This window comes from Balaenoptera ricei, chromosome 2, assembly GCF_028023285.1.
Source record: "Balaenoptera ricei isolate mBalRic1 chromosome 2, mBalRic1.hap2, whole genome shotgun sequence".
Taxonomy (NCBI): Eukaryota; Metazoa; Chordata; class Mammalia; order Artiodactyla; family Balaenopteridae; genus Balaenoptera; species Balaenoptera ricei.
Window position 1 is genome coordinate 30074494 of NC_082640.1, and position 25821 is coordinate 30100314.

At 40.6% G+C, this 25821-nt stretch overlaps 1 protein-coding gene across 6 annotated transcripts in view; it reads left to right on the forward strand.

Annotated features, from left to right (window-relative positions):
- DIP2C (disco interacting protein 2 homolog C) overlaps positions 1-25821 on the forward strand; it is a 369992-nt gene that overhangs the window by 321094 nt on the left and 23077 nt on the right. For 3 of the 6 annotated variants that reach the window (XM_059912245.1, XM_059912248.1, XM_059912250.1), the window contains 4 exons: positions 1503-1633; positions 12956-13124; positions 15143-15313; positions 18546-18620. In XM_059912245.1, the coding sequence (XP_059768228.1) occupies positions 1503-1633; positions 12956-13124; positions 15143-15313; positions 18546-18620 (546 nt within the window). The remainder of the gene's footprint in view (positions 1-1502; positions 1634-12955; positions 13125-15142; positions 15314-18545; positions 18621-25821) is intronic. The other 3 variants (XM_059912246.1, XM_059912247.1, XM_059912251.1) reach the window with 1 other exon arrangement.

Genomic DNA, 25821 nt, shown 5'->3' on the forward strand with positions numbered 1-25821 from the left:
ATGTTTTCTTAACCTGTTAGCTTCCTGGTCTCTGTGTTGAACTCTGTTAACTCACCCTCTGAGCCCACAGAGAGGTGTGAGGATCATCATCTGCTTTCTCTAAGCTCTATCCACACTTTGTCAAAGTGCTTGCAGCCCCTGCAGTTACCAAGTTTCTGAACTTCCCACTACCTGGCCAGCTCCTGAGGGCAGAGGCTGTGTGTTCTTTTTTATATCCCAAGCACAAGTCCTCTGTTAACAAATTAGCATCTGCCGAGCTGAGCTGAGAGCTCGGTTCTCAAGCTGTATACGACACCTGCACAGAGCGGGGATTCTGTGAAGGTCTGTTTTAGTTGCTAATCTGAGAATGTGGGTGATTTTGGTAGCTGTGGTCTTACTAACTCCTGACGCAGCAGGCAGGGGGTTGAAGGCATGTTTCATAAATCCAGCTTCATTTCCTCTTTAAACAAATGTTGTGGTTTTAAAAGCAGACTACGAAGAACTGCTTGTGTGTTAGATTCTAGAGTAATTCTACATTGCTCTGTATGAATCAGTAAAATATCCACAATGAAATCTTCTTCTGTGCAGAACTTCTGACAGGGATCCTCTGTGGTAGGATGGAAACCCCCGCTCCTGGTTTCTCTCCTCTCTTTCCCTGGAGTGGCTAATGAATGCTTTTCCCAGGCATTTGACTGGACTTTCCTGAATATTACAGTGCTCTGCACTGGTCCCTTTTACAGTTCAGCTCTGGGTGACATGCACTCCACGGTAACTTGAGACATATTTAAGACCACGAACTTGGTAAAGTTTTCTGGGCTGCTTTTACTTTCCTTTTCCTCTTAGATTTCTTTGGCTAGAAAGCTTCTGTGAGAAAATTGATGTTACTAGATATAATTTCCAGTACTTTAAAAGAATTCACATTCCATACTGACTGTCGTGGGACTGGTTGCTGACTTTGGCGAAGCTCTTTACTGTAGCTGCACTGAGATTGGATTTAGGCTGCCGTCAAATGACGAGCATGTCTTACTGCACAAATGTGTGTCACCTTCTGAGCCACATTTCCTGATCATTGAGACAGGAGTCGTGCATCCAGTGTGCTTTGCTGGTCCCCCTGTTGCACGACAGGTGTGGTGTTGGGCCTGGAGATGAATCACAAGTCAGGTGTCGTCGCTGCCTGGAGAGGAGATGTGAGGAGTCACAAGTACAGGGCTGCAGTGGGGATCGCAGTCAAACCCGCCGTTCAGATGCAAGACGGCCTGACTTCACGGGCCACAGTTACTAAGTCCTGGGGAACGAGGAAGTTTTGCTTGTGGTTTACTCTCGAAAATGGGAAGACTAATGAGATCAGCAGGCTGCTCTCTCCTAACAAAACCAAAGCTTGGCTACGATTGTTCTCTGTTATAAAACCACTCTTGGGCATCAGATGTCAGGTCCCATGCATTTCATGCGTCCTTGTTCTGTTACAGGAGTCCTTAGGATGGGCTCAGGCTCCGTGCACTTAACGCGACCTTGCTGTCTTGCAGATGTCTCACGCAGCCACCAGTGCCTTCTGCCGTTCTATTAAGCTGCAGTGTGAGCTCTACCCCTCTAGAGAAGTGGCCATCTGCCTGGACCCTTACTGTGGACTTGGGTTTGTCCTGTGGTGCCTCTGTAGGTGAGTTTCGTCTTTGCACCTTTACGATATAAGTAAGTAAATTATCACACATTTTCAGACCACTTGCGAGAACTGCTAACGGGAGGGGGCCGCCTGCAGGGTGCGGCTCCTCCTCAGCCCAGCTCTGGGTGCCACAGGGACACCTGCCCTGGTAGCCACTCTCTCCAGCATCTGAAAAATTAGTCTCCATAAAGTTTGCTGAAACCAACAGAGATAGAATCTGGGGCCATTCTCAGAAGCTGTCTGTTGGGAATCCGTTTTCCAGGCGACTCCCAGGCCGTGGGCTTGCTTCTTATGCCTCTGAATCTTCGCAGGTGTCCCAGGCCTGGAATTGTGTTCACCGGGGGCATCCAGGCTCTTTCCTCCTCAGGCTTCTCCCTGACTTCAGCTGCGGGAGGCCGGAAGGAAGCTCCACAGGCTTCCCTCCCCTCCCCTCCCCTCCCCTCCCCGGCGTGGCCCCCACTCCACAGCTGGCAGCCCCCGGGCCCAGCTCCTGGCAGCTGCCAACAAGTATTAGTGGAGAGGATGAATGTTTATTGGCATTTTTCTCTAATTGTACATAGATGTTCATTGTAGAAACTTTAGAAAATACAAAATAATATAAAGAAGAAAATTAAGCCATCCATAAGTATACTACCCAGTGATACCAGCAAATACTCGCTAGTAGCATTTTAGCATATATACTATATATATATATTTAGCATATATACTATATATATATATTTAGCATATAGTCTTACAGAGTTTATTTTCTAATGTGTATTTCTAATGTAGTACTATTTTTTATTATTAACTTTTTCAAACATATACAAGTGTATATGTTTAAGTGTATAAAGAACACTGTAACAAACACCAGGGCCCAACAACCAGCTTCACGTGGATCTTATTTTGCCAGTTCGGTTTCATCCAGCCTTCTGATTATTTCTGTCCCTTTTCCATATGGGCATTTTAAAGCAAACACCAAAAAACATACCGTTTCACCCATAAACCTTTAAGTACACATACAATTTTGTAAATGTACATTAATATATTTATAAAACTGAGATGCTACAGTGGGAAATTGCTTCTAATTGCCTTCTTTTTTCATAATAGTAGACATTTTCTCATCTTTAAACATTCTCCTAAAACAATTATTTTAATGCATTTATAATATTCAATTGGGTTAAATTGGACTAAATCCAATTACATATTTTTTAAAAACACTATCATTCTAATCACCACAATTAAACTTTTTGAGAAAGCAAATATAATTGAACAGTTGAAATATTTTAATGATTTTTGCCTCAATTCAGAATGCAATAGCATTGTGTGTAATTTTTTCTTGGAAAATAGTTCAGAATATACCACTCCAACAGTAGGGCCAAAGTGACTTTAGACATATCTGGCTAGCTGAGAAGGAAACCTATTCTGAACTACAGCTTTATAGGCAACTGTCTCTTGTTACTTGGCAAAAGTGCCTTCTACTTCTGCAGGCTCACCCAGCCAAGCCCCGTGAAATCCACAGAGAAAGTGCTGGTTGGAGTGAGTCCTTGCTGCATGTCACCAGCAGCAATGGGACTCTCTAGAGGAATTGTACAGAGAGGGTGGCGGTGACCCTTCGCTTAATGTCTTACCTGCAAATTCATTCAGAAGTCACAAAATCAGCTATGACCCCTGCAGCACTAAAAATAAATCCATAACAGCTGTAAACCTCTTTGTTCTGAAATCCATTATAGAAACAGATCCCAATGGACTTGCTTAAAAAACTGGACCTTTTTTAAAAAGCACGTCAGACAGTTGGTATTCATGGATTAGGAAATTCAGTATTGTTAAGATGAAAATTCTCCCCAGGCTGGATAAACTTCAAAAACATATGCCAAGTCTGAAAGAAGCCAGACTCAAAAGACCACTTATTATATGATTGTATCATATGATACCATTTGTTGGAAATGTTCAGAAAGGGCAAATCTATAGAGACAGAAAGTAGAATAATGATTAACTGGGGCTAGAGCTGAAAACAGGATTGACTACAAATGAATACAAGGCATGCCTTTAGGGTGATGGAAATGTTCTAGAACTGCATTGTGGTGATAATTATACACTCTGCAAAACTGTCAAAGTTCTTTTAATTCTATACTGCAAATGGATGGATTTATGATATGCAAATTATACCTAAGTAAAACTTTTTTAAAAAGGAAAACAGCTTTCCTTGGAGTAACTGAAGTGCATGGTACAGACCCTACCCTGCCAGTTCAGGAGGCTCACCCACGTGACACCACAGGGTGACATGTGTTGTCGTGAGTTGTGTGGTTGCCTTGCTCAGGGTGCCCAAATTGTGAGAGTTATCAATTCTTTGTATGTTTTATCAAGTTAATAATCTGAAATCATTGAATTACAAATGTACAAATTTATATTAGTTACCAAAATGTCTTTTTTTCTCTCTCTCTCCTGTTCAGACATTTTTTATTTTTGTTTTTTTATCTAGATTTTATTTTTCAGAGTATTGTTAGGCTCACAGCAAAATTGAGTGGAAGGTACAAAGATTTCCCATGCACACCCCACCCCCACGTGCACAGCTTCCCCTGTTATCAGCATCTCCCACCAGAGTGGTACATTTTTTACAAACTAGGAACCTACCTTTGACACATTATCATACCGGAGTCTATAATTTACATCAGGGTTCACTCTTGGTATTGTGGAGAACCCAGAAATAGACCCACGTAAGTATAGTCCGTCGATCTTTGACAAAAGTGCAAAGGCAATACAATGATACAATGGAACAACGTGGTCTTTTCAACAAATGGTGCTGGAATAACTGGACATCCACAGGCCAAAAAAAAAAAGAATCTAGACACAGGTGTTAACAGCCTTCACAAAAGTTAGCTCAAAATAGATCATAGACCTAAATGTGAAACATAAAACTATAAAACTCCTAGAAGATAACTTAGGAGAATATCTAGATGATCTTGGGTTTGTTGATGACTTTTAGATACACCACCAAAGGCATGATGCATGAAAGAAATAATTGATAGGCTGACTTTATTAAAATTAATCATCTCTGCTCTGCAAAAGATACTGTCGAGAGAATGGGAGCAGGCCAGAGACTGAGAGAAAATATTCCCAAAATGTTTTTTAAATTGTTTTGTTCTTTTTGAAGTTAAGATCTAAACTAGAATAGTTCAGGTTCCAGAAATTCACAGGAAATAATCTTCTTCCCTATAAGCAACCTGCTATTAAGTAGGAAAGTATTTATAGCCAGTGCCAAGAAATCAGTGTTGGTTAATAAATGAAACAACAAATCGACTTTCATTGGATTGAGCAAAAAAAAGGGCAAGTAGAAAATTGGTGAATCAGGTTTTCTGTTTGTCCTCTACTAGGATTTAATAACCTTTTTCTTAATGTTGCCTTCTACTTATAGGAATGAGGACAGAGGTGAAAAACTATGTTTAATTTTCACAAGTATGCTTATATTCTCTAGCCTTGAACTCCACACTGGACCCTACCCTTTCATGTGCTAGCAGTCTGATCAAGCAAGTCATTTATCCTGGTGTATATTCTTGAGAAAGCTAGCAGTGGGTGATTTGTATTTCTTTTTCTTCATTTCTGGTCTCATTATGATAGCATGTAAAAGGAAAATGCTAGGAACAATATGGGTAGATTGTCATAATTAAGTGGATCATCATAAGGTTTTTACCTGCATTTTGATTCCCTAAGACATGGGGCTCCAATGTCATTAACTGTGTTTGGTACCTGCCAGAAAATGTAAAAGTCCTCAGTGTCAGAGAAGTGGTGTAAATTTGAGCTGGAATAAAAATCATGCAGGGGAATCTAATTAAGGTGGTCTCGCTGACCCAGATTCACGAATGGGTTGAATAACATTTGGTGCTAACGGAAAACTGTGCACCATCACTTTTCAAAGAGGCAAAAGGCATGTTTCCTAGTGGATAATTAACGATTTACATGGTGCATGATGTGCGAGGGTGTTAGATCTTGGGCTGTTACCTGGTGTATGATCCTATTTTTGGCCAAGATTGTCCTTTTAATATCCATTCAGCAGAGGTAAATTTTCCGTTATTTTTATTTCTTCCTGCTTAGTGTTGCCTTGAGGCTTCTCATTGGAGTTGGTACATGAGCTACAAAGAAAGCTCTAATTCAAGGCCATGCCAGACGTGGTGTGGGGGCTGATCCTTGAGCGCTGCGTTGCAAAGGGCAGCGGGTGCAACGGTGCCTGTGGCACAAAACACCGGTGTCCAACAAGTCGCCCGTGCGGGTGGCTGCCACTTGTGTCGGTGGCCTCAGGGGCAGGGGTCTCCCTTAGCTCTCATGGCTCCTGGAAAGAAGACAAGGGCTCAGGAACAGCCCGCAGGACCTCCGGGTGTGAGGGGAGCAGCCCTGATGCGCTGCGGGAGCCGAGGAGGTGTTTGGCTCGACTTCAGACCCCCCAGTGTGTATTCTTGGAAGGTTGTTGGTTCAGAAGTGAGAAAACAAAACATGTCGGATTCTCAACCAGATGGAAACTCTGATTTTTAAAGCACCACAGTGTTGGCTGCAAGGACTTCCAGATGAAAGCGTGTTTTCACAAACTGCAAGGGCTCAGCTAAATTTGTACAGAAGTGTTGGTGGATAGATGCTACTTGCAGTAAGTAGTTGTTTGACCAAGGTGTCAGTATTGTAATGCAGATATATTGTCGTGCTGTTTGATCTCTTAAATAGCCACACTGTAAAGTGATCTTTAAAGGCCTAAATCAATTTCCCAAGGGCAAATCCTAAAGAAAAATTGACAGAATGTTGAGTGTTATAATTATTGGAATGGGATCTTATTGATTTTTGTATATTGACTATAGAAATAATTTTTATACTTTTCCACAGGGCTCCACTGGAATGTGCAGTTTTGCATGTTTTGTGCATAACAAAACTTTCACATCAGCAGGAATTCAAAGGAAATATTTGAAAACTTTCAAAGGAAAGTTCTGGGCATAATAATCCTTTCTCCTGGTTACTGAGAGCAGTCAGCACATCCTCAGAGCTCTTTAAAGTTCATCTAAACTCAACTTGGAACCAGTTCTTATTCTATTCTGAGTTTCATTTAATTCTTTAAATACAGAGGGCTCTGTTCATTATCAGATTTCCTTGCTCAGAAGGATTAAGTAAAATTCAAAAAATCCAAAAGCCACCACCGGAAAAATTCCCACCTGATTATCAAATATCCTTCCTAGAATAACACCTACATTTTATCCCCACACATTGGTTGTTGGTTGTCTGATGTTTTGATGTATTAAACTACAATAGGAGAATCTAAAGCAATCACCAACTTGTAGTATTTTGTTATCCTGATAAGAAATGTGTGATAGAGGTATTCCAGGATAGAAGTGTGTGTGTGTTTGAACGTGTTTATGGGTCATATTCTATGGAAATGAATGAGTGCCCTAAGAACTGACAAATGGGCAGAGAAACGCCAGGGGTCCCTCTGCCCTACCCTAGCCCCCATTAGTATCCTGCTGTGTTTGTTCCTGTGCTCTTGCCCTTCTTCACAGCTATAATCGTAGTTTGTATGTGATTCCATATCCCGCTTTCTTCTTTTAATATTAAAAATGGGAAGTTTTTAACCGTGTGTCTTGGATTTAAGTTTTGTGGAATCCGTCTTTAGAAGCCAAGTTAGAACACATCTGCCAACAAATCACTTTCATTCCTTAAAAAGACCGTTCTTCCTAGTGCTCCACATTGGGAGTGTGTGATCCCTGAGAGCCAGTGTTTCCATTACAAACAGGAAAGGTCCTCTGAAAGCCGTCATGAGCTGGAGTTGGGAGTAGGAGAGCTTTTTGTCGGGGTCATACCTGTCCAAGTAAAAAGGCGGCCAGAGGACTGGACAGGGCAACCGGCACCACCGGGAGCTTCCTGAGCTCCCCCCACCCCAGCACCATATCACAGGCTTGTTCCTTTCTGAAGGGACATCCGAGGGGCACACCCAACCCACCTCATCAGGCTAAGGCTTTTTTATGAAGCAAAAACAGGTTCTTTAAATGGTGCTTATTCTAATACGTCCAAAGAGCATGTCAGTTATTTGTACATGACAGACTTAGTCTAAGAACCTTCTTTTTAAAGTTCTTGCTTGTGATTTTCACTTGCTCAGCTGAGATCCCCAGGGTGGTCTAGGGAAGGTGGGTGGAACCTTCAGCTCACGGGGGTGTTTCCTCTGAGCTCATTATTTACTCCTCCCTTGAAGAAGCAGTGTCCTTTAAAAGGAGACATTGGTTTAAATGAAACTTCTGTTGTTCTACAATAACTGTGGCATTTGAGTGTGCTCTGAGATGCTTGAGTAGATTTAATACAGCCTGTGCAATGAATCCTGACTGGCATAGAATTGTTGAAATAAAGTGGCAATGTCTTCTTTTACTTATTCTGATATTCCTTTAGAGGAGATCAGATTAATTAACATTCCTGGCTTACGCATTAACTTCAAGTAATAACACAAAAGAAAAACCAGTGCAGCATTACAATGCCGTATCGTAAAACATTGTGTGTGTGTGTGAATACAGCTCTAATGATGAACTATTCACTATTGGGTAACTTTCACACTTTTGAATCTTTGTTTTCAACAGACAGAGGGCTTAAGATTCCTCAATCAGTGATATAATGAAAGCCAATTGCATTTTTAAAATGGGCAAAGGACTTGATTAGGCGTTCCTCCAAAGAAAACATACAAATGGCCAATAAGCACATGAAAAGGTGCTCAACATCATGAGTCATTAGGGAAAGGCAAGTCAAAACCACCATGAGGTACCACTTCACACCCACTGGGATGGCTATACTAAAAAAAAATGGAAAATAACAAGTATTGGGGAGAACTTGGAGAAACTGGAATCTTCGTACCTTGCTGATAGGAATGTAAAATTGTGCAGCCTTTGGGAAACAGTTTGGCAGTTCCTCGGAAAATTAAACATAGAATTACCATGAGGTCTAGCAATTCCACTTTGGGGTACATACCCAAAAGAATTGAAAACAGGGACTTAAACAGATACTTGTACATGCTATTCATAGCAGCATTATTCACAGTAGCCAAAAGGTAGAAACCACCCAAGCATCCATCGATGGATGAATGAACAAATAAAATGTGGTCCATCCATAACAGTGGGATGTTATTCAGCCTTGAAGACACATGCTACAACATGGAAGAATGTTGAAGGCAATATGCTAAGTGAAATAATCCAGGGAGAAGAGGACAAATATTGCGTGATTTCACTTAAAACGAAATATCTGGAATAAGCCATTCAGAAACAGAAAGTAGGTTAGAGGTTACCAGGCCCTGGGAGGTGGAAGTGGTGATGGGTTAGGTACAGAGCTTCTGTTTGGAATGGTGAAAAATTCTGGACATAAATAGTGGTAATGGTTGCACAACATTGTAAACTTAATTAATGCCACTGGAGTGTCATTTTTAAATGGTTGAATGGTAAATCTTATGCATATTTTACCACAATAAGACTTTTAAAACTAAGACCAAAAAAAACCATTTGGTAGCATCTTTAGGAATGTCTCTGTATAGTATCATGTCATCTGCAAACAGTGACAGTTTTACTTCTTCTTCTCCAATTTGGATTCCTTTTATTTCTTTTTCTTTTCTGATTGCTGTGACTAGGATTTCCAAAACTGTGTTGAATAAAAGTGGTGAGAGTGGGCATCCTTGCCTTGTTCGTGATCTTAGAGGAAATGCTTTCAGCTCTTCACTGTTGAGTATGTTAGCTGTGGGTTTGTCATATATGGCCTTTATTATATTGAGGTATGTTTCCTCCATGCCCACTTTCTGGAGAGTTTTTCTCATAAATAGATGTTGAATTTTATGAAAAGCTTTTTTGGCATCTATTGAGATGATCATATGGTTTTTATTCTTCAATTTGTTAATGTGGTATACCACACTGACTTGCAAATATTGAAAAATCCTTGCATCCCTGGGATAAATTTCACTTGATCGTGGTGTATGATCCTTCTAATATGTTGTTGGATTAGGTTTGCTACTACTAGAGCTCGTCAATTAATTCAGTAAATTGGAAGGATACAAAATTAATAGAGAAATTTGTTGCATTTCTATACATTAACAGCAGAAGAGCAGAAAGAGAAATTAAGGAAACAACCCCATTTACCACCACATCAAGCAGAATAAGATACTTAGGAATAAACCTACCTAAGGAGGCAGAAAACCTATACTCTGAAAACTGTAAGATGCTGATGAAAGAAATTGAAGAGGACACAAATAGATGGAAAGATATACCATGTTCTTGGATGGGAAGAATCAATATTGTTAAAATGACTATACTACCCAAGACAATCTACAGATTCAGTGCAATCCCTATCAAATTACCAATGGCATTTTTCACAGAACTAGAACAAAAAATTTTTTAATTTGTATGGAAACACAAAAGACCCCAAATAGTCAAAGCTATCTTGAGAAAGTAGAATGGAGCCAGAGGAATCAGGCCTCCTGACCTCAGACTATACTACAAAGCTACGGTCATCAGAACAGTATGGTTCTGGCACAAAAACAGAAATACGGATCAGTGGAACAAGATAGAAAGTCCAGCGATAAACCCATGCACCTATGGTTAATTAATCTACAACAAAGGAGGCAAGAATAACAATGGAGAAAAGACAGTCTCTTCAATAAGTGGTGCTGGGGGGCTTCCCTGGTGGCGCAGTGGTTAAGAATCTGCCTGCCAATGCAGGGGACACGGGTTCAAGCCCTGGTCCGGGAAGATCCCACATGGTGTGGAGCAACTAAGCCCGTGCACCACAACTACTGAGCCTGCACTCTAGATCCCGCGAGCCACAACTACTGAAGCTGTATGCCACAACTACCGAAACCTGTGTGCCTAGAGCCTATGCTCTGCAACAAGAGAAGCCACCACAATGAGAAGCCCGTGCACCACAACGAAGAGTAGCCCCCGCTCACCACAACTAGAGAAAGCCCGCGCGCAGCAACGAAGACCCAACGCAGCCAAAAATAAAATAAATAAATTTTTAAAAAGTAAGTGGTGCTGGGAAAACTTGACAGCTACATGTAAAAGGATGAAATTAGAACATTCTTTAACACCATACACAAAAATAAAGTGGATTAAAGACCTAAATGTAAACTGGATACTATAAAACTCCTAGAGGAAAACATAGGCAGAACACTGACATAAATCTCAGCAATATCTTTTTGGATCCATCTCCTAGAGTAATGGAAATAAAAATAAATGAATGGGACTTAATTAAACTTAAGCTTTGGCACAGCAAAGGAAATCATAAACAAAACAAAAAGACAACCTACGGACTTCGAGAAAATATTTGCAAATGATGCAGCCAACAAAGGATTAATCTCCAAAATATACAAACAGTGCATGTAGCTCAATATCAAAAAAACAAACAACCCAATCTAAAAATGGGCAGAAGATCTAGGAAGACATTTCTCCAGAGAAAACATACAGATGGCCAACAGGCACATTCAAAGATGCTCAACTTTACTAATTATTAGAGAAATGCAAACCAAAACTGCAATGAGGTATCACTTCATACCAGTCAGAATGGCCATCATCAAAAAGTCTACAAATAATAAATGCTGGAGAGGGTGTGGAGAAAAAGGAACCCTCCTACACTGTTGATGGGAATGTAAATTGGTGCAGCCACTATGGAAAACAGTGTGGAGGTTCCTTAAAAAACTAAAAATAGAATTACTGCATGATCCTGCAATCCCACTCCTGGACATCTATCTGGCGAAAACTCTTAATTTTAAAAGATGCATGCACCCCAGTGTTCATTGCAGCACTATTTACAGTAGCATGAAAATTTACAAAGACATGGAAGCAACCTAAATGTCCATCAACAGATGAATGGATAAAGAAGATGTGGTATATATATATATATATATATATATATATATATATATATATATATATATACACACACACACACACACACACACACACACACACACATACATATACAATGGAATATTACTCAGCTATAAAAAAGAATGAAATGATGCCATTTGCAGCAACATGGATGGACCTAGAGATTATCATACTAAGTGAAGTAAGCCAGGGAGAAACAAATACCATATGGTATCACTTACATGTGGAATCTTAAAAAAAAAAAAGATACAAATGAACTTATTTACAAAACAGAAATAGACCCACAGACATAGAAAACAAACTTATGGTTACCCAAGGGGAAAGTGGTGGGGAGAGGGATTAACATATACACACTACTATATATATAAAATAGATAGCCAACAAGGAAGGACCTACTGTATAGCACAGGGAGCTATACTCAATATTTTGTAATAACCTATAAGGGAAAATAATCTGAAAAAGAATATATAATATATATGTATGTGTGTATAACTGAATCACTGTGCTGTACACCTGAAACTAACACAACATTGTAAATCAACTATACTTCAATTTAAAAAAAAAGAAAATCTCTTTTACTTAAATCTTAGAAGGTAGTTTATCAAGGATGTTCTGTTATAGCATATGATATTTAATAATATTGATTTGTAGCCATAAACCAAACAAAATTAATACCATTGAAAATGTAGTTTGGCAAATACTTCATTATTTTAAAATCACACTTGCCCCATTAATTAATGGTGAAACAAAATATGTAGCCTCTTGTTTCTCTCCCCGTGCTCTCTAGCGTAAAGGTAAAATTAGAGAATGATTGTATTTTCCTTAGTTCTGTTTGGTAATCTGATTGGATCATTCTGAAATAAAATTATAATCCTAATTCTTCTAATTGTCTTAGTTTCCTTTTATTTACTCTGGATGTCAGTTTTCTGAACCAGGGTTGGGCACGCTTTTCCTCAAGTGGCTGTTTAGTAAATATTCAGGCTCCATGGTCTCTGTCGCAACTCTCAGCTCTGCCCGTTGGTGTGAAAGCCACTGCAGATGGTACTGCAAGGACTGAGGGCCGTGTCCCAATAAAACTTTATTTACAAAACCAGGCAGCATCTAGTTTGCTAACTCCTGTTCGGAACTTCCAGACCTTTTTACCAAAATTCAGTCCTGTGTTTCCCACTGTGAGAGTCCATTCTGTGAATATAGCAGTTTTGAGAAAAACCTAACAGCATCAGAGAGCTTTGAGATCTTTCAGTGAGTGCTCAAAATGGCAGTAACTGCAGATCATAATCCCATAGTTCTTTTGTATTTTTCGGAATGTTTTTGTAAACACGCTTTTGTTTTATATTTACAAATACCGGAGAGTAGAGTTGGTGTGACTGTCCCCTCTTGCAAATGGACAGTAGGTGTTTCTCAGAGGCTGGCTGGTCCCCCCTTCTCCATCCTCACTGAGCCCTCCCATCTCTCTGTGCAGCGTGTATTCCGGGCACCAGTCCATCCTCATCCCGCCTGCAGAGCTGGAGACCAACCCTGCCTTGTGGCTGCTTGCCGTGAGTCAGTACAAAGTCCGGGATACATTTTGCTCCTACTCAGTGATGGAACTGTGTACCAAGGGGCTGGGCTCGCAGACAGAATCCCTCAAGGTAAGCAGCCCTCAGAGTGCCTGGGGGACACTTGCCAGCGTCCTGGGAAAGCATCAGTGTCAGAGGGTGTGGAGTAGGTGTGGTGAGGCTAAATGATCCTTCAGAAAAGCCGACATACGGTCTGCTGTCACCTGAGGTTGACGAAGTTGTTTTCACGTGAAAACCTTGTTTTATAACATGGATATTTTCCCACTGCCAGAGTTAGAGGTCAGAGTGTATGTTATTGATGTCTTTAATTCTGTTAGGGCTATTTGGAGGGTCGTGAATTGCCTTTTGATTTGTTGGTGGATTCAGTTCTTGAGTGCAGTTAGTTTTATTCCATTGCTGGGGTTCGAGTCATATGTCTAAATTTAGCCACTCATTTCGTTTTCCTTGAGGACCCTGATTGGTAGATCTGGGTCCTAACCAAAATTCATTTTTACAATCCAGTGAACAGTGGCTTGGTTTTATTTTTTAATATTCAATTACCACTATGTGACAATAACAACATTTCCCTTCATTTAAGCCAAGGACTTTTTGATAGACATATTTTCATAGTAAATTATGTAGTCCTTATTCAAGTAACTAGGAGAGAATAATCATATGACCTGTTTTGGTTAATATTCCAACTATTCACTGTTTATATGCTCAGATATGTGTGAGTGTGTGTATATAGTTATATACACAGATTATATTTGTGTGTATGTATGTACACATACAAATTATCTATACGCTTGCCATTAGTAAAGCAATATATTTCTCTCTTCTGAATTTTGTTTTCCTATGCAGACCTAGTGCATTAAGCTTGAACAAGAAAGCAAAATGCAAGATAATTCTGATATTAAGCTACATAAATAAATATTACTTGAAGTTATATGTTTATACAGGAAAGGACATTTATAAAACATAATTATTATTCATGTCCACCTGTATTATGCTATAGAATGATTGAGTACGTTTCATGAACTTTACCTATAGGTGCATTTATAAATAACCAAATGAAATAATAAGTGATTTCTAAGCACTTTACATATTGATTAATTTAACCTTTTCAGTAGTTCTCTGAAATAGATCCATTATTGTCTCCATTTTAAAGATGAGGAAACTTAGGTTACAGAGAAATTAAGCACCTTCTCCAAGTTCTTACATTTAGTAAGCTTTGAAGCCAAATTTTGAATCTGTGGCTCCAGGAGCACCATCTCAAAGCCCAGGGTACATTGCCTCCCAAAACATGCATGTGTCGAGGGTCATTCGTGTTACCCGGACTTAATTTTCCCTGTGTAACTGCACGTTTGGAAGATTGTCATTATCTTGACTTGTGTCCCTCCTCAGCTCAGGTGCCCTTGTCAGCTCTCCAGGACGCTGATGGCCCTGGCAACTGTCCCGTGTGGGGATGGAGACCCTGTCGCTCCCTCGCTTCCTGTTTCATTGCCACTCCCGTTGCGCGTTTTGCTCTTCCTCGACTCCACTTGGGAGTGTTGTGCTTTTAAGGCACTTCATTTCCTGCCCGGGGTGTTGCCATTTCGTTCACTTGATGGGATTTGGGCAGAACTGAGCTGTGCTTCCTTGTGACAGTTTATCTGGGACCTTTTACGTCTCAGGACATGAAAGGAGAGCTGTGTTTAAGAAGCTGCCCAGATGTTTTCATTTTCCATTCCTATATTAAAAGCAGGTTTCTCATTTCTCTCCGATGGATGTTCCTGTGTATCCATGCTGGCAGGAGTGTATACAAGTGCTTCTGTTCTTCCCCAAACCCTGTCCTTTAATTATTTTATCCACACCTTGTTTTTCTTCAACTTTTCTCCTCATTATGCTTCTTGAATTATTTAAAATATGTTTGTAATGGCATCCTTGATTACCGATATGGACTTTTTTTATTTACACATATGTTCTACACCATTTTGGTTAATGGCGCAGACACATTAATGCATGAATATCTGCGTGGAGTTTCTGTTGTTGTACAGATCTGGGTAAGGAGCCTGCAGGTCACACCCCTAACACTGGCAAGGCTGACCTCCTACTGCTGTCATTATTTCTAGGCACGAGGACTGGACTTGTCCCGCGTGCGGACCTGTGTAGTGGTGGCAGAAGAACGGCCCCGAATAGCACTCACCCAGTCATTCTCAAAACTGTTTAAAGACCTGGGCCTCCATCCACGGGCCGTTAGCACCTCGTTTGGCTGTAGAGTGAACCTGGCGATTTGCTTGCAGGTGAGTTTCCTTGATGCCAGTAAGTGCGTGAGTCAGAGAGTGACTTTTAAAGACAGGCATACAGCGCCACACTGCTCAACACCATTTCCCCTGCTGATGCTTACCCACATTTAGAAGGTATCTTTCAGTCAAATGCATGTGGTTGGTATACACTTTTTGTTTGTTTGTTTTGTTTTGTTTTTAATTATAGTCTGCATTTGTCAGTAACCATTATTCATAACTAGCATTCACAGGCTTATTCTGTCCTGGGACATTTTAAGTTTTGTAACACGAGTAGCAGTTTGTCAAGACCTGTGAAGTCAGGCTCTTTAAAGATGAGATACTAAACAAATGTTTCACTGTGGCAAGAAATCCTGTCTCTTGAAGTACTTAGTCTCTTGTATGCAGACAGTAATTTCTGTAGGAAGAATTCCAGGACATGAAGCAGATTCATGAATTTGCGGCTGTGATGACATTGAAGTATATACTTTTGGCTGCATTTCTAAGGCAGAGCTGTAAGTGAGGCTGCCCTCGTAAGATAGCCTTGCATTGTATGTGGCAAAAAAAAAATGCTTGTTTTCTTTCTTTCTCTTCATTAGCCCACTTCAGACCATCTTCACTATTCCTTTCCGTCTCTGAACTCTTAACATGAGATCTAGTCCATGAAGGAAAGGAAAGTCGTATGGGAATCTGTTCCCAGTGCCCTTTGGGCAGCCTCATCCAAAACAAGCCAGCCCAGGGCTCAGCTGCAGGCTTTGTTCCTGGAACATATTAAAAGGACAAGAACTTTGCTCACAGCAGGTGCTGGAGTGGAGGACAGAGGACACAAGCTGGCTCCTGATCTCCCCTCCCTGCACACTCACTGTCTCTCCCATTTACGACCCAGAGATGCTGCTTACGGTTCCCCTTGGGAGACCTCGGGAAGCTCCTGGTCAGCTGTCTCCCGGCCAGTGCTCTCAGTATCTGGACTCAGCGTGGACTTTGGAGAGGAAGGGCTCTCCCCATGTGACCAGTCTGCTGAGCTCGCTTCAGAAAAATTAGCTACAGGAAGCTGGTCTGATTTTCATTGGTGTTCCTTTGCCTCTGTCTTCCTTCTCTTTGAATTAGCTCCATTTTAAAAAATTTATAACTACCAGGGTCCTCTCAAGAGTCAGTTGAACCTTGTTCTGTGATTGAAATTAATTCCCTTTTCTAAGAGGTAATCTGAAGAATTGGATTTATCTTGCCAAACTAGTTCTTTAAATATTGAAGTTTTCTTTTCCTATTCACCTTGATCTGTTCTGCTTAAATGTTTCTAGCCATCTATTCCATGAGGAGAAATGAGAAATACAGAAATCCACTTCTTAAATAAATTCAGCCATAGGATGATGTAATGCTTCCCTTCTGCAAGTAGTGGGGAAAAAATCAGGGATCCGTGAGAGACAGGCTCTTGGCCATAGTATTTCTTCTTCTTTCTCTCTCTCTCAGAATGTTGGCAGATGAAGGGAGAAGGGCATAGAATAGATCCCATATTAACATAATATCACTTAGCATTTGTCCACTTCATACAGGCAACAAAGCAAGTTCTACTACACTTTATTATATAGAATTAAAACTTTGTAGATACTAGAAATAGAGCACTTACGGTTATTTACCTCTTTATTTTTCATTTATTTCCATCTACTTGATCCAAAATGTTTTAAGAAGTTTTATAGGGAAGCAATAGATTAAGTAGGGAAAGTAAAATACACTAAAAATAATTGAAAAGATAGAGGTGACAGAAAATAAGGGTAAGAAGCCGAGAATGAAGTTGGCACACAGGTGTTCGCCACCTCTGTGGCCTAAAATACGAGCTCCATCATTCCTGTGTCCTTAGCACCTAGAACCGTACCTGGTGCTTTGTAAATATTTAATAAATGTGTGTTGTCAGAATGTTGAATAAATTAAGTTCTATACTCCTAATAAAAAGAATAAATATTCTTTTTCTAGAAAACAGTTCCGTCAGTATGATGCCCACATCAGAGCTGACATCCCCAATCACGGGTCATGGTGCTGTTTTGGAATGTTGACAGCATCTTTAAGTGTTTTTGTACATTTTAAGTTTTTCTACTTGGGTGCTTTACTTGCAACTAATTTTCAGTTAGTTTTTCTTTTTCTGAATGGTCAGTATTAGAAAATAGCTGAAAATATCAATGTGTCTGATAGTAGAGATAAATCAAATAAATTAAGTGTATCATACTAAGGAATGCAGACTGTCTATCCTTGCCAACCCCGGGGCCAGGTGTGCGTCGGGATTACGGAGTTTTCTGGCATTGGGGAGGCAGGACCCAGCAGGCTGCGAGCAGAACCCGTAACCGCACACATGGTGTCTCTCGGTGACACTCCATCCTGTGAGTAGCTCGTGTCAGCCTAAGTCAGAGTTTACTCAGATGAGTGCAAGACACGGTTCTGGCCCTCATGGAACCAGATGGACAGTAAACACAGATGATTTTTTCAGTAAGTGAATAAAATATTCTTAGTAAAGATAAAGTAAGAAGGTAAAGGAGACACACAGGAGGCAATTTTAGGAGGGGTAGCCAAGAAAGGCCTCTCTATGAGGTGACATTTCAGCAAAGTGCCCTCTGAGGTGAACATATAAAAATTTGGGCAAAGGCAGCATCAAGTGCAGAAGCCTTGAGGCAGGGCTGGTTAGTGGAAATGTTTGTTTTCTATTAATTTTTGCAAAAATTAAAAAATATGTGATTATGGTCCCAAGCAAACAGAGCAGGCATAGCTTGAGGTCTGAGGGCAGAAGTCCCATGTCTCTTGTTCCCATTGTGTTTCTTCAGGGCCTGACACATAATAAATGCCTAATAAAGATGTTAAATATACTAAAACTGAATTTTTAAGAATGTTTAGACAAAGAAATAAGGAAAACAACCTGAAAAGTTATGAGTTTTTTATAGATTATTTTTACAAAAAATATTTATTTTAGGAAGCAAAATCAGAAAATACAGACTAGCCAATAAATAAATAACATTCATAAGTCATACCCAGAGATAAGCACCATTACTCCCTTGATGTAAAAAAAATCAAAAAAATGCTAAGATAGTTCCTAAATTCCAAACCCGTCCTAAACGTTTAAAGACATTGAAAAGTTTACACCATTTTCCTTATGGAACACAAGGATTACCAATATATGTGAAATCAGTGAGTGGGCGTATTTGTTTTCAGTTGATTTGTTGTTGTTTGAGGACATGTTTTCTCAGCTGGATCGCCTGTCGTCCTTCCTCAGGGCCCTCGACTGGACCCCGAGTGCTCAGGTAGAGGGCAGCCCTGCAGGAGGAGGGCAGGTCTCCATCTCCACGAGGTACGTGGGTAGGGACGCGAAGGACGCTGTCCAGACGAGGAATGGAGCCTCAACCGAGCCATGTGGGGTTTACAAGCTGCGCTCGCTGGGGACCACAATTTTAGCATCTGTGGGTCCCCTTCCAGAAGTGCCCCCTGGCCTTGGGGAGGCTGGGCTGTGCAGCGGGCAGGGTGCTGTGACTGCAGAATGAGACGCATCTGATGCACGAGGTTCTGAACTTATGTGAGATAAATCAGGGCTTGTGTTTACTTCATCAATGGCACGCCGACCGATCCAGCCCGAGCATCTCTCTCCCCTTTGTACAATTTTATGCTAAATGACATTCTCTACCGTAGAGTCTTTCATGCTTTTACTTCCTGATGCCGCGACTCAGGCTGTTCTCTGCCTGAAATGGGCTTCCACCTTCTTCATGTGGCAAAAGCCTGCTTCTCTTTCCAGGTGTCATGTTTCAATTCCTCCAGCTAGGAATACTTTCCTTCCTCTGAATTCCCATGGCAGGTCATCCCTTCCACTTAATGCTGTCTGCCATAGTTCACAATTATGTACATAAACAACTTGCATCCCCCTGCTCTGTGAAAAACTGTCTTAGAGAACCCAGTACATGACTCACATAGTCACACAGTCACTTCCTGAGACTGAATTTTGTGAAAGTACTGGGTGTCGACTCCTCTGACTGCAAATATGCTTCACATTTGAGAAATTCAGCGTGTTTTTTGTTAGCCTCAAGCCTCCTGAAGGAAGTAAGTACATAGCAGTCCTGAAATTTCTCTGAAATGAGCTCATGTGAATCTTCATCAGGTAAAAACTCACAGCATCATTTGTAAGTTATCATGAAATGAAATTAAGTGAAATGAAATGAAATGAAAATCAAAGGTTTGCTGCTCTTCAAGCTTCCAGCAGCATTTTCATCTCAAACAGTAGTTCCAGGGCCTGCACCTTCAGGAAAAAGACATTCATGCCCAAAAAAGAAAAAAAAAAAAAAAAACATTCTCTCACAAATGTGTCACACCATTCAATTCCAGGCAGCATCTGGCTAGAGCTTCCTACAACTCACAGAGAGCAAGCTCGGTCATTCCGTTTTAAGAGGAGAGAAACTGAGGCTCAGAGAAGTTAAGTTAAGTGAGCTTTCCTGACAAAGCAGGGAAATAAAAACAGCTGCCGGAAACAGAACTGGCATTGCTACTGACTGTGTCATCTAAACAGAGCAACATGTTAAAGAAATCTCACATTTTGCAATTTTATCAGGTGCCAATTCCATGTGGTTTATTATCCAAGTGAAATAACAGCCTTGTAAACTGTTTACAAAATTGAACTGTATACAGGCAGGATATCCTGCCTTCGGTTTTTGACTGCTTTCCTGGAACATTTTAAATCAGACCCCCTATTTCCGTGTGACCTAAATCAAGCAGCTCAGAAGACGTGCATCTGTGTGCTAGATGCTGTTCTAGGAACAGAGTCAGGGCCACCACAAAGGGACTCCGCAATGCCTGCTTTCATGGGCTGTGACATGAAACCCTAGTTTCTTGTAATATGAGAGAAAATCATGAAAATTGACAAATACATCATTGTCAAGTACGCAAATGAGCAATTTAAAAAATTTACATATGAGGCAATCACAAAAGTAGAATAACAGAAAATTGAGACAGTCATAATTTCTGTGATGCTGTTGTTTCGGCTTCTATATCTTAGAAACCAAGTGACTTGTTTACCCATTTATCATTTTGAGGCAGGAATTGACACATTAATTATTTTGCAATTGTCCTTTTGACGTAGTTCAATGGCAAAAGAATGGACTCATAAAATTCAGTGTGGATGACTCTGGTTTTACATGACGCTGATTTCTGCAGAGTATTTTAGACTCTGCAGAAGAAAGAAATTTAGAAGTATGAGCCATTTGTTATACTTAGGAATGACATTTCCCAGAATATTTATCTGTAAAAATGACTTTAAAGCACTTTTGATTTATTGAACTTATGACAAAAGTGGGCATTAGAAAGATCAAATTACGACTTGTGAGATTGGCTTTAACATAAATTTCCTTAGTTCTGTTAGGAAGTGCCACTTGTTTATTAACCTGCATCAAAAGAGATGTTGTGCTTCATCCACAATTACTCTTTTCAAAAGTATAAGCTTGAAAGGTCTTTGGATGTATTAGATTTAGAAATTTAGTTCATGGTAACAAAAATCAGCATCCTCCTCACCAGCTGAAGAAGGGAGGGGAAAATGAGGTCTTCTGCTTTCCAAAAGAAGTCTCAATTTTTGTTTTATTAGGAAAAAACTTTTAAGCCACTTTAAACAGAAACTTTGATCTTTATTATATAGAAAAATAACGATTAATTTATCTGAGGAAAGCTTTATTATAAATAGCTGTGTGGAATTAAATCAGTATTAACAGTTATGGTCTTAAATCTTGAAACCTTAAGGTCTTAAACCTTAAATCTTGAAACTCACACAATGAAAGAAATACAGCCACCCTGATGATGAGAAGTAGAGTCATTGATTGTTGAAAAGAAAAAAAAAGTGGAAGGCTCAGGGTGACGTAGATCTTAAGTAATTCTCAAGATAAAATTAATAGTTATAATAAGACTCATTCATTTGAGCCCCCAATTCATTTTCTCCCAACACTGCTTTTAGACAAGGGAAGTGAACATAAGTGAGGCGCCTCTGGGGTTTTCCCATGCTCCAGGGAATTTGTCACATCCACAGAACTTCCACATCCTCTCCTGCTGATGTATGTTGTCCCAGATAATGAAAATTAACATTTGAGGTCATGGGACCTGTATTCTCAATTACCTGTATATCGGTCAGGGCTCTAATTTGTAGGCAGCAGAAACCTTCTTTGGTAACTTAAAAGGTTGCCGGGTGGTGTCGCAGACGCGTCCGCCGCCAAGGGCAAGAACATTTGTGCTTCCTCTTGCTGTGGATAGAGGCAGCTACCTGGCAGGCTGGTAATCCACAGGCTGGCTTCCAGGAAAGCTGAGCAGGAGAGTGGCAGATGTCTTTAGTTACTGCAGAGGGACAGAGGCTTTGTCTCCAACCAGGTTCCAAAAGTGGAGGACTTCCCCCAATACAGAAAGAGTTCTGATGCCTGATGACCACACAAGGAGTGACCAAAGGCTACGTTCATCCCGTTCTTACCCATCACCCCTCCCCCACAAAACCCCACCACAATGCAGTCTTCACTCTTGCAACCAATACCATACCCTTCCTCTGTCCAGAAGAGACAACTGTGGCCAGGCCCCGGGTTTCCAGCTGGTGGCCCTTCCGTCACTGATCCTCTGTAAGCCATAGACTCGATTGTCAAGTTCACCACCACAGATGTCTGATGTGTGCTGGGCACGGGGGCACCGCGTGGAATAGAGAATCAGTGCTGGAACTGCCATAGCCAAGCACGTCTCTCCATCTGAACATTCAGGGGCTTCAGAAATAACCACATGAGGAGTTCGGGGTCCTGGCAGACTGTGATGTTGAACCCACAAGCTTCTCAATCAGATGTTCCCTCTGGTTTGGGTTATCTCACTATGTTTTCACGTTGTTCTGTGGATCAGCGGTCCCCAAGACAAGCCTTTGGGGCACTTTTTCTTGACAGGCCAGAGAGTGAAGAGCTGGGCCTGCAGTCTGTGATCTCTTCTCAGCGACCTTCATCTCTGTAGCTCAAGGCAGAAACAGATAATGTTTAAATGAATGGGTGAGGCTGTGTTCCTGGAAAACTTTGCAAAAACAGGGGTTTGCTGACCCCTGTGAAAGTGGTTTAATTACCCATTTTGCCAGGGCATGGCATGGACATCTGCAGAGTCCAGCCTGGCAGATGAGCTGGATTTTCTCTGCCCTTTGGCTTTTACCAAACCAACTAATCAATTTCAGATCCCTATTTCCTTGACAACCACTCCTGATACCAGTTTCTAAATCAATCAATGTGCTTAATACTAACCACAATTTTAGCAAAAAATACATTCATTAAAAAGGATTCTGGACTTCCCTTTTTTTCCTTTAGATACTGAATATATCTATAGTTCCCTGCTGGACTTCCATTTTTGATTAGGATGTATAAGTCACAAGAGACTGTTGTTCCAGCCCTAACTATTGAAACCATCTGGCTAATACACAAAATCATAGTTTTTAAAATTCAGCGGAGAGCCAAGATTCAGAGAAATCTAAATGAACTAAATCTTTCAGAGAGAAGAGACCTACAATTGTTTTCACCCCTTACAGGGGAGCAGGAACCAGCCAAACTTTTTTGAGAACGTTAACAGCAGTAAATAGCTTGGCAAGAGGATGAGAATCCCAGGGACCTCCAGCCCAGTCATTCTGCATACCCCCCACCAACTGCCCACAGACCTCACCTACTCCAGAGGGCAGTATGCGAAAGCCAGGAACAGAGCAGGAGCTGAGAGAATCCAGCTGCGGTTCTGTGGGCCTCTGGTGAGTCAAAGCAACAGGTCTCTGAAGTCTGAGGAGGGGCCCTGGAAGTGAAAAAATTTCCTCAGTGAGTGGAAAGCAGAGGTCCTGAGGGCTGGAAGGAGAGCAGAAAAGCTGAGAGCCCCTCTCTAGAGAGCCTCAGATCATCTGGTGCACCACCCTTGCACTCCAAAGACAGAGGTGGGACAGGGAGGCCAAGCACATCTCTCTCAGGCCCCCAGGGCCTTCACCAAGTGCAGATTTTGCCTTCCAAAGGCTAGGGGTTGGGCAGCAGAATGGAGAGGAAAGAGAAGCAGCCAGTCATGCAGAAAGCTGGCAGCCAAGCTGTGAAGCAGAAAGAGATCTCCCACAGTTTGGAAAGCAAGCCTCTAGGCTATAAAGCATAAAGAGGTATCCAGAGTCTTATTAGTGCTCAGATCCAAAGTCCTGATCTTGCTCACAGGCATGGGAAGCCAGCATGAATGAAGTCTAATGTTGCCACAAATCCCAGACCAAGCTCACTCAGACACACAAACTAGTGGGCTGACAGGAGAGAGTGTGCCCTTTTCTGGGGGTAAATGTTTTTACTTCAGTCTCCACTGTGCTTTTAAACACAGTGTTTGCTTTACAATCAAAATCTAAAAGACATGCAACGAAGAAAGAAAATAGGATACATGGCCATGAAAGGGCATGGTCAATAGAGTCAGTAGAATAGACATGTTGGATTTATCAGAGACTTTAAAATAGCTATATAAATATGTTAAAGAATCTAGTCGGAAAGGTATACACCTTGCCTGGAGAGATGAGGAATATCACAGAAAGATAGAAACCACAAAAAAGAGCCAAATGGAAATGCTAGAAATGAAAACCACAGTGTTAAAAATAAAAATTCCTCATGGTTTAATAGCAGACTGAATGCAGCAGGGAAAGGGTCAGTGAGTGAACCTGAAATCCAGTCAATAGAAGTTATCCAAACTGAAACACAAGAGGAACAGGAATGAAAATAAAATGGGATAGTCTCTGAGATCTGTGGAATAGCAGGTTGTCTAACATGCATGTAATAGGAGTCCCAGAAGGAGGGAGTGAGAGAAAATGGGACAGAAGAACAATTTAAAGACACAGTGGCCAAAACTGATGAGATATCAACACACAGATTCAAGAATCTCAGTGAACGCCAAGCACAGTAGCTTGAAAAAACACACCTACACACATTGTCACCAAAGTGCTGAAAGCCAACAGCAGAGACAATCTTAAAGCAGCTACAAAATAAAGATGTATTATGTAAGAGGGACAATAATAAAAATGATGCTGAACTCTCATCAGATACGAGGGAAGCCAGAACACAGTGGGATGAGTGACCAGCAAGGTCAAATTTACAGTGTTTGACATCCTATAAAAAATTACCAGGCAGGGACTTCCCTGGTGGTCCAGTGGTTAAGACTCTGCGCTTCCACAGCAGGGGGCATGGGTTCGATCCCTGGTCGGTGAACTAATATCCCATATGCCACGCAGTGCAGCAAAAAAAAAAATATTACCAAGCATACCAAGAAGCAGGTACAGATCCACAATGAGGAGAAATATTAGTCAGTCAAAACTGAACCATACTGACACAGATGTTGAATTTATAGACAAGGACACTAAAAGTAATTTTAACTGTATTCCACATATTCAGAAAGTTAAGAAAAGACATGGAAAGTTAAAAAAAAAAAAACCTCAAATTGAACTTCTAGAAATGTAAACTATAATATGTGAGATGAAAAATACACTGGATGGAATCAATGGCAGAAGAAAAGATTAGTGAACTTGAACAGATAGAAACTTTCCAAAATGAAACATGAAAAAAATATTTTTTAATGGAAAGTGCATCAGTGAAATCTGGGGAAACTTCAAGGGACTTAGTATACATATAATAGGAGTTCCCATGGAAGAGGAAAAAGAAGAGTGCGGTCTAGAAAAAAATACATGAAGAAATATATCAAATTTGATGGAACTATAAACCCACAAATCCCACTGCTCTAATGTAACATGAAGGAAACTGCTTAACTAAATTGCCCAAAACCAGTGATACAGGGAAAATCTTAAAAGCAGACAGATTTAAAAAATCAATTTACAGAGGAACAGTGATGAGAATGACATCAGACTTCTCATCAGAAATGTAAGCAAAGAGACAGTGGAAAACAGCTTTTAAATACTGAAAGAAAAATACTGTCAACCTAGAATTTCATAGTAGTCAATGGAAATATCTTTCAAGAGCAAACTTTTTTTTAGCCATACAAAAGCTGAGAATCAACTACTAGCAGGCCCACAGAGCAAGAAATATTAAAGGAAATCCTTTAGGCAGAAGGGAAATGATACCAGTTTGAAATCTGGGTCTATACAAGAGAATGAATAATGCTGGAAATGGCAAGTGCATAGGTAAACATATAAGACTTTTTTCTTATTAAGTCTCTTTAGAAGGTAATTGACTGCCTTTACAAAACTTGTAATATATTGTAGGGTTTATATCATGTATAAAAGTCAACTGATGACAGCAACTGCCCAGAGTTTGGGAAGGAAAAATGGAAGTATACTATCATAAGGTTCTCCCAACATGTGAATTGGTATAATATCGCTTGAAGGTAGACTGGAAAATTAAAGATGTATGCTATAAGCCATGAAGTAACCACTAAAATTAGAAAAACAAAGAGTTGTAGCTAATAAGCGAACAGAGGAGAGAGAATGGATCTATAAAAGAAGGCAGAGAAAAGGTGGGGGGGATAGATGGGATGAATTATAAACAACAAAAAATAGATTTAAACATAAT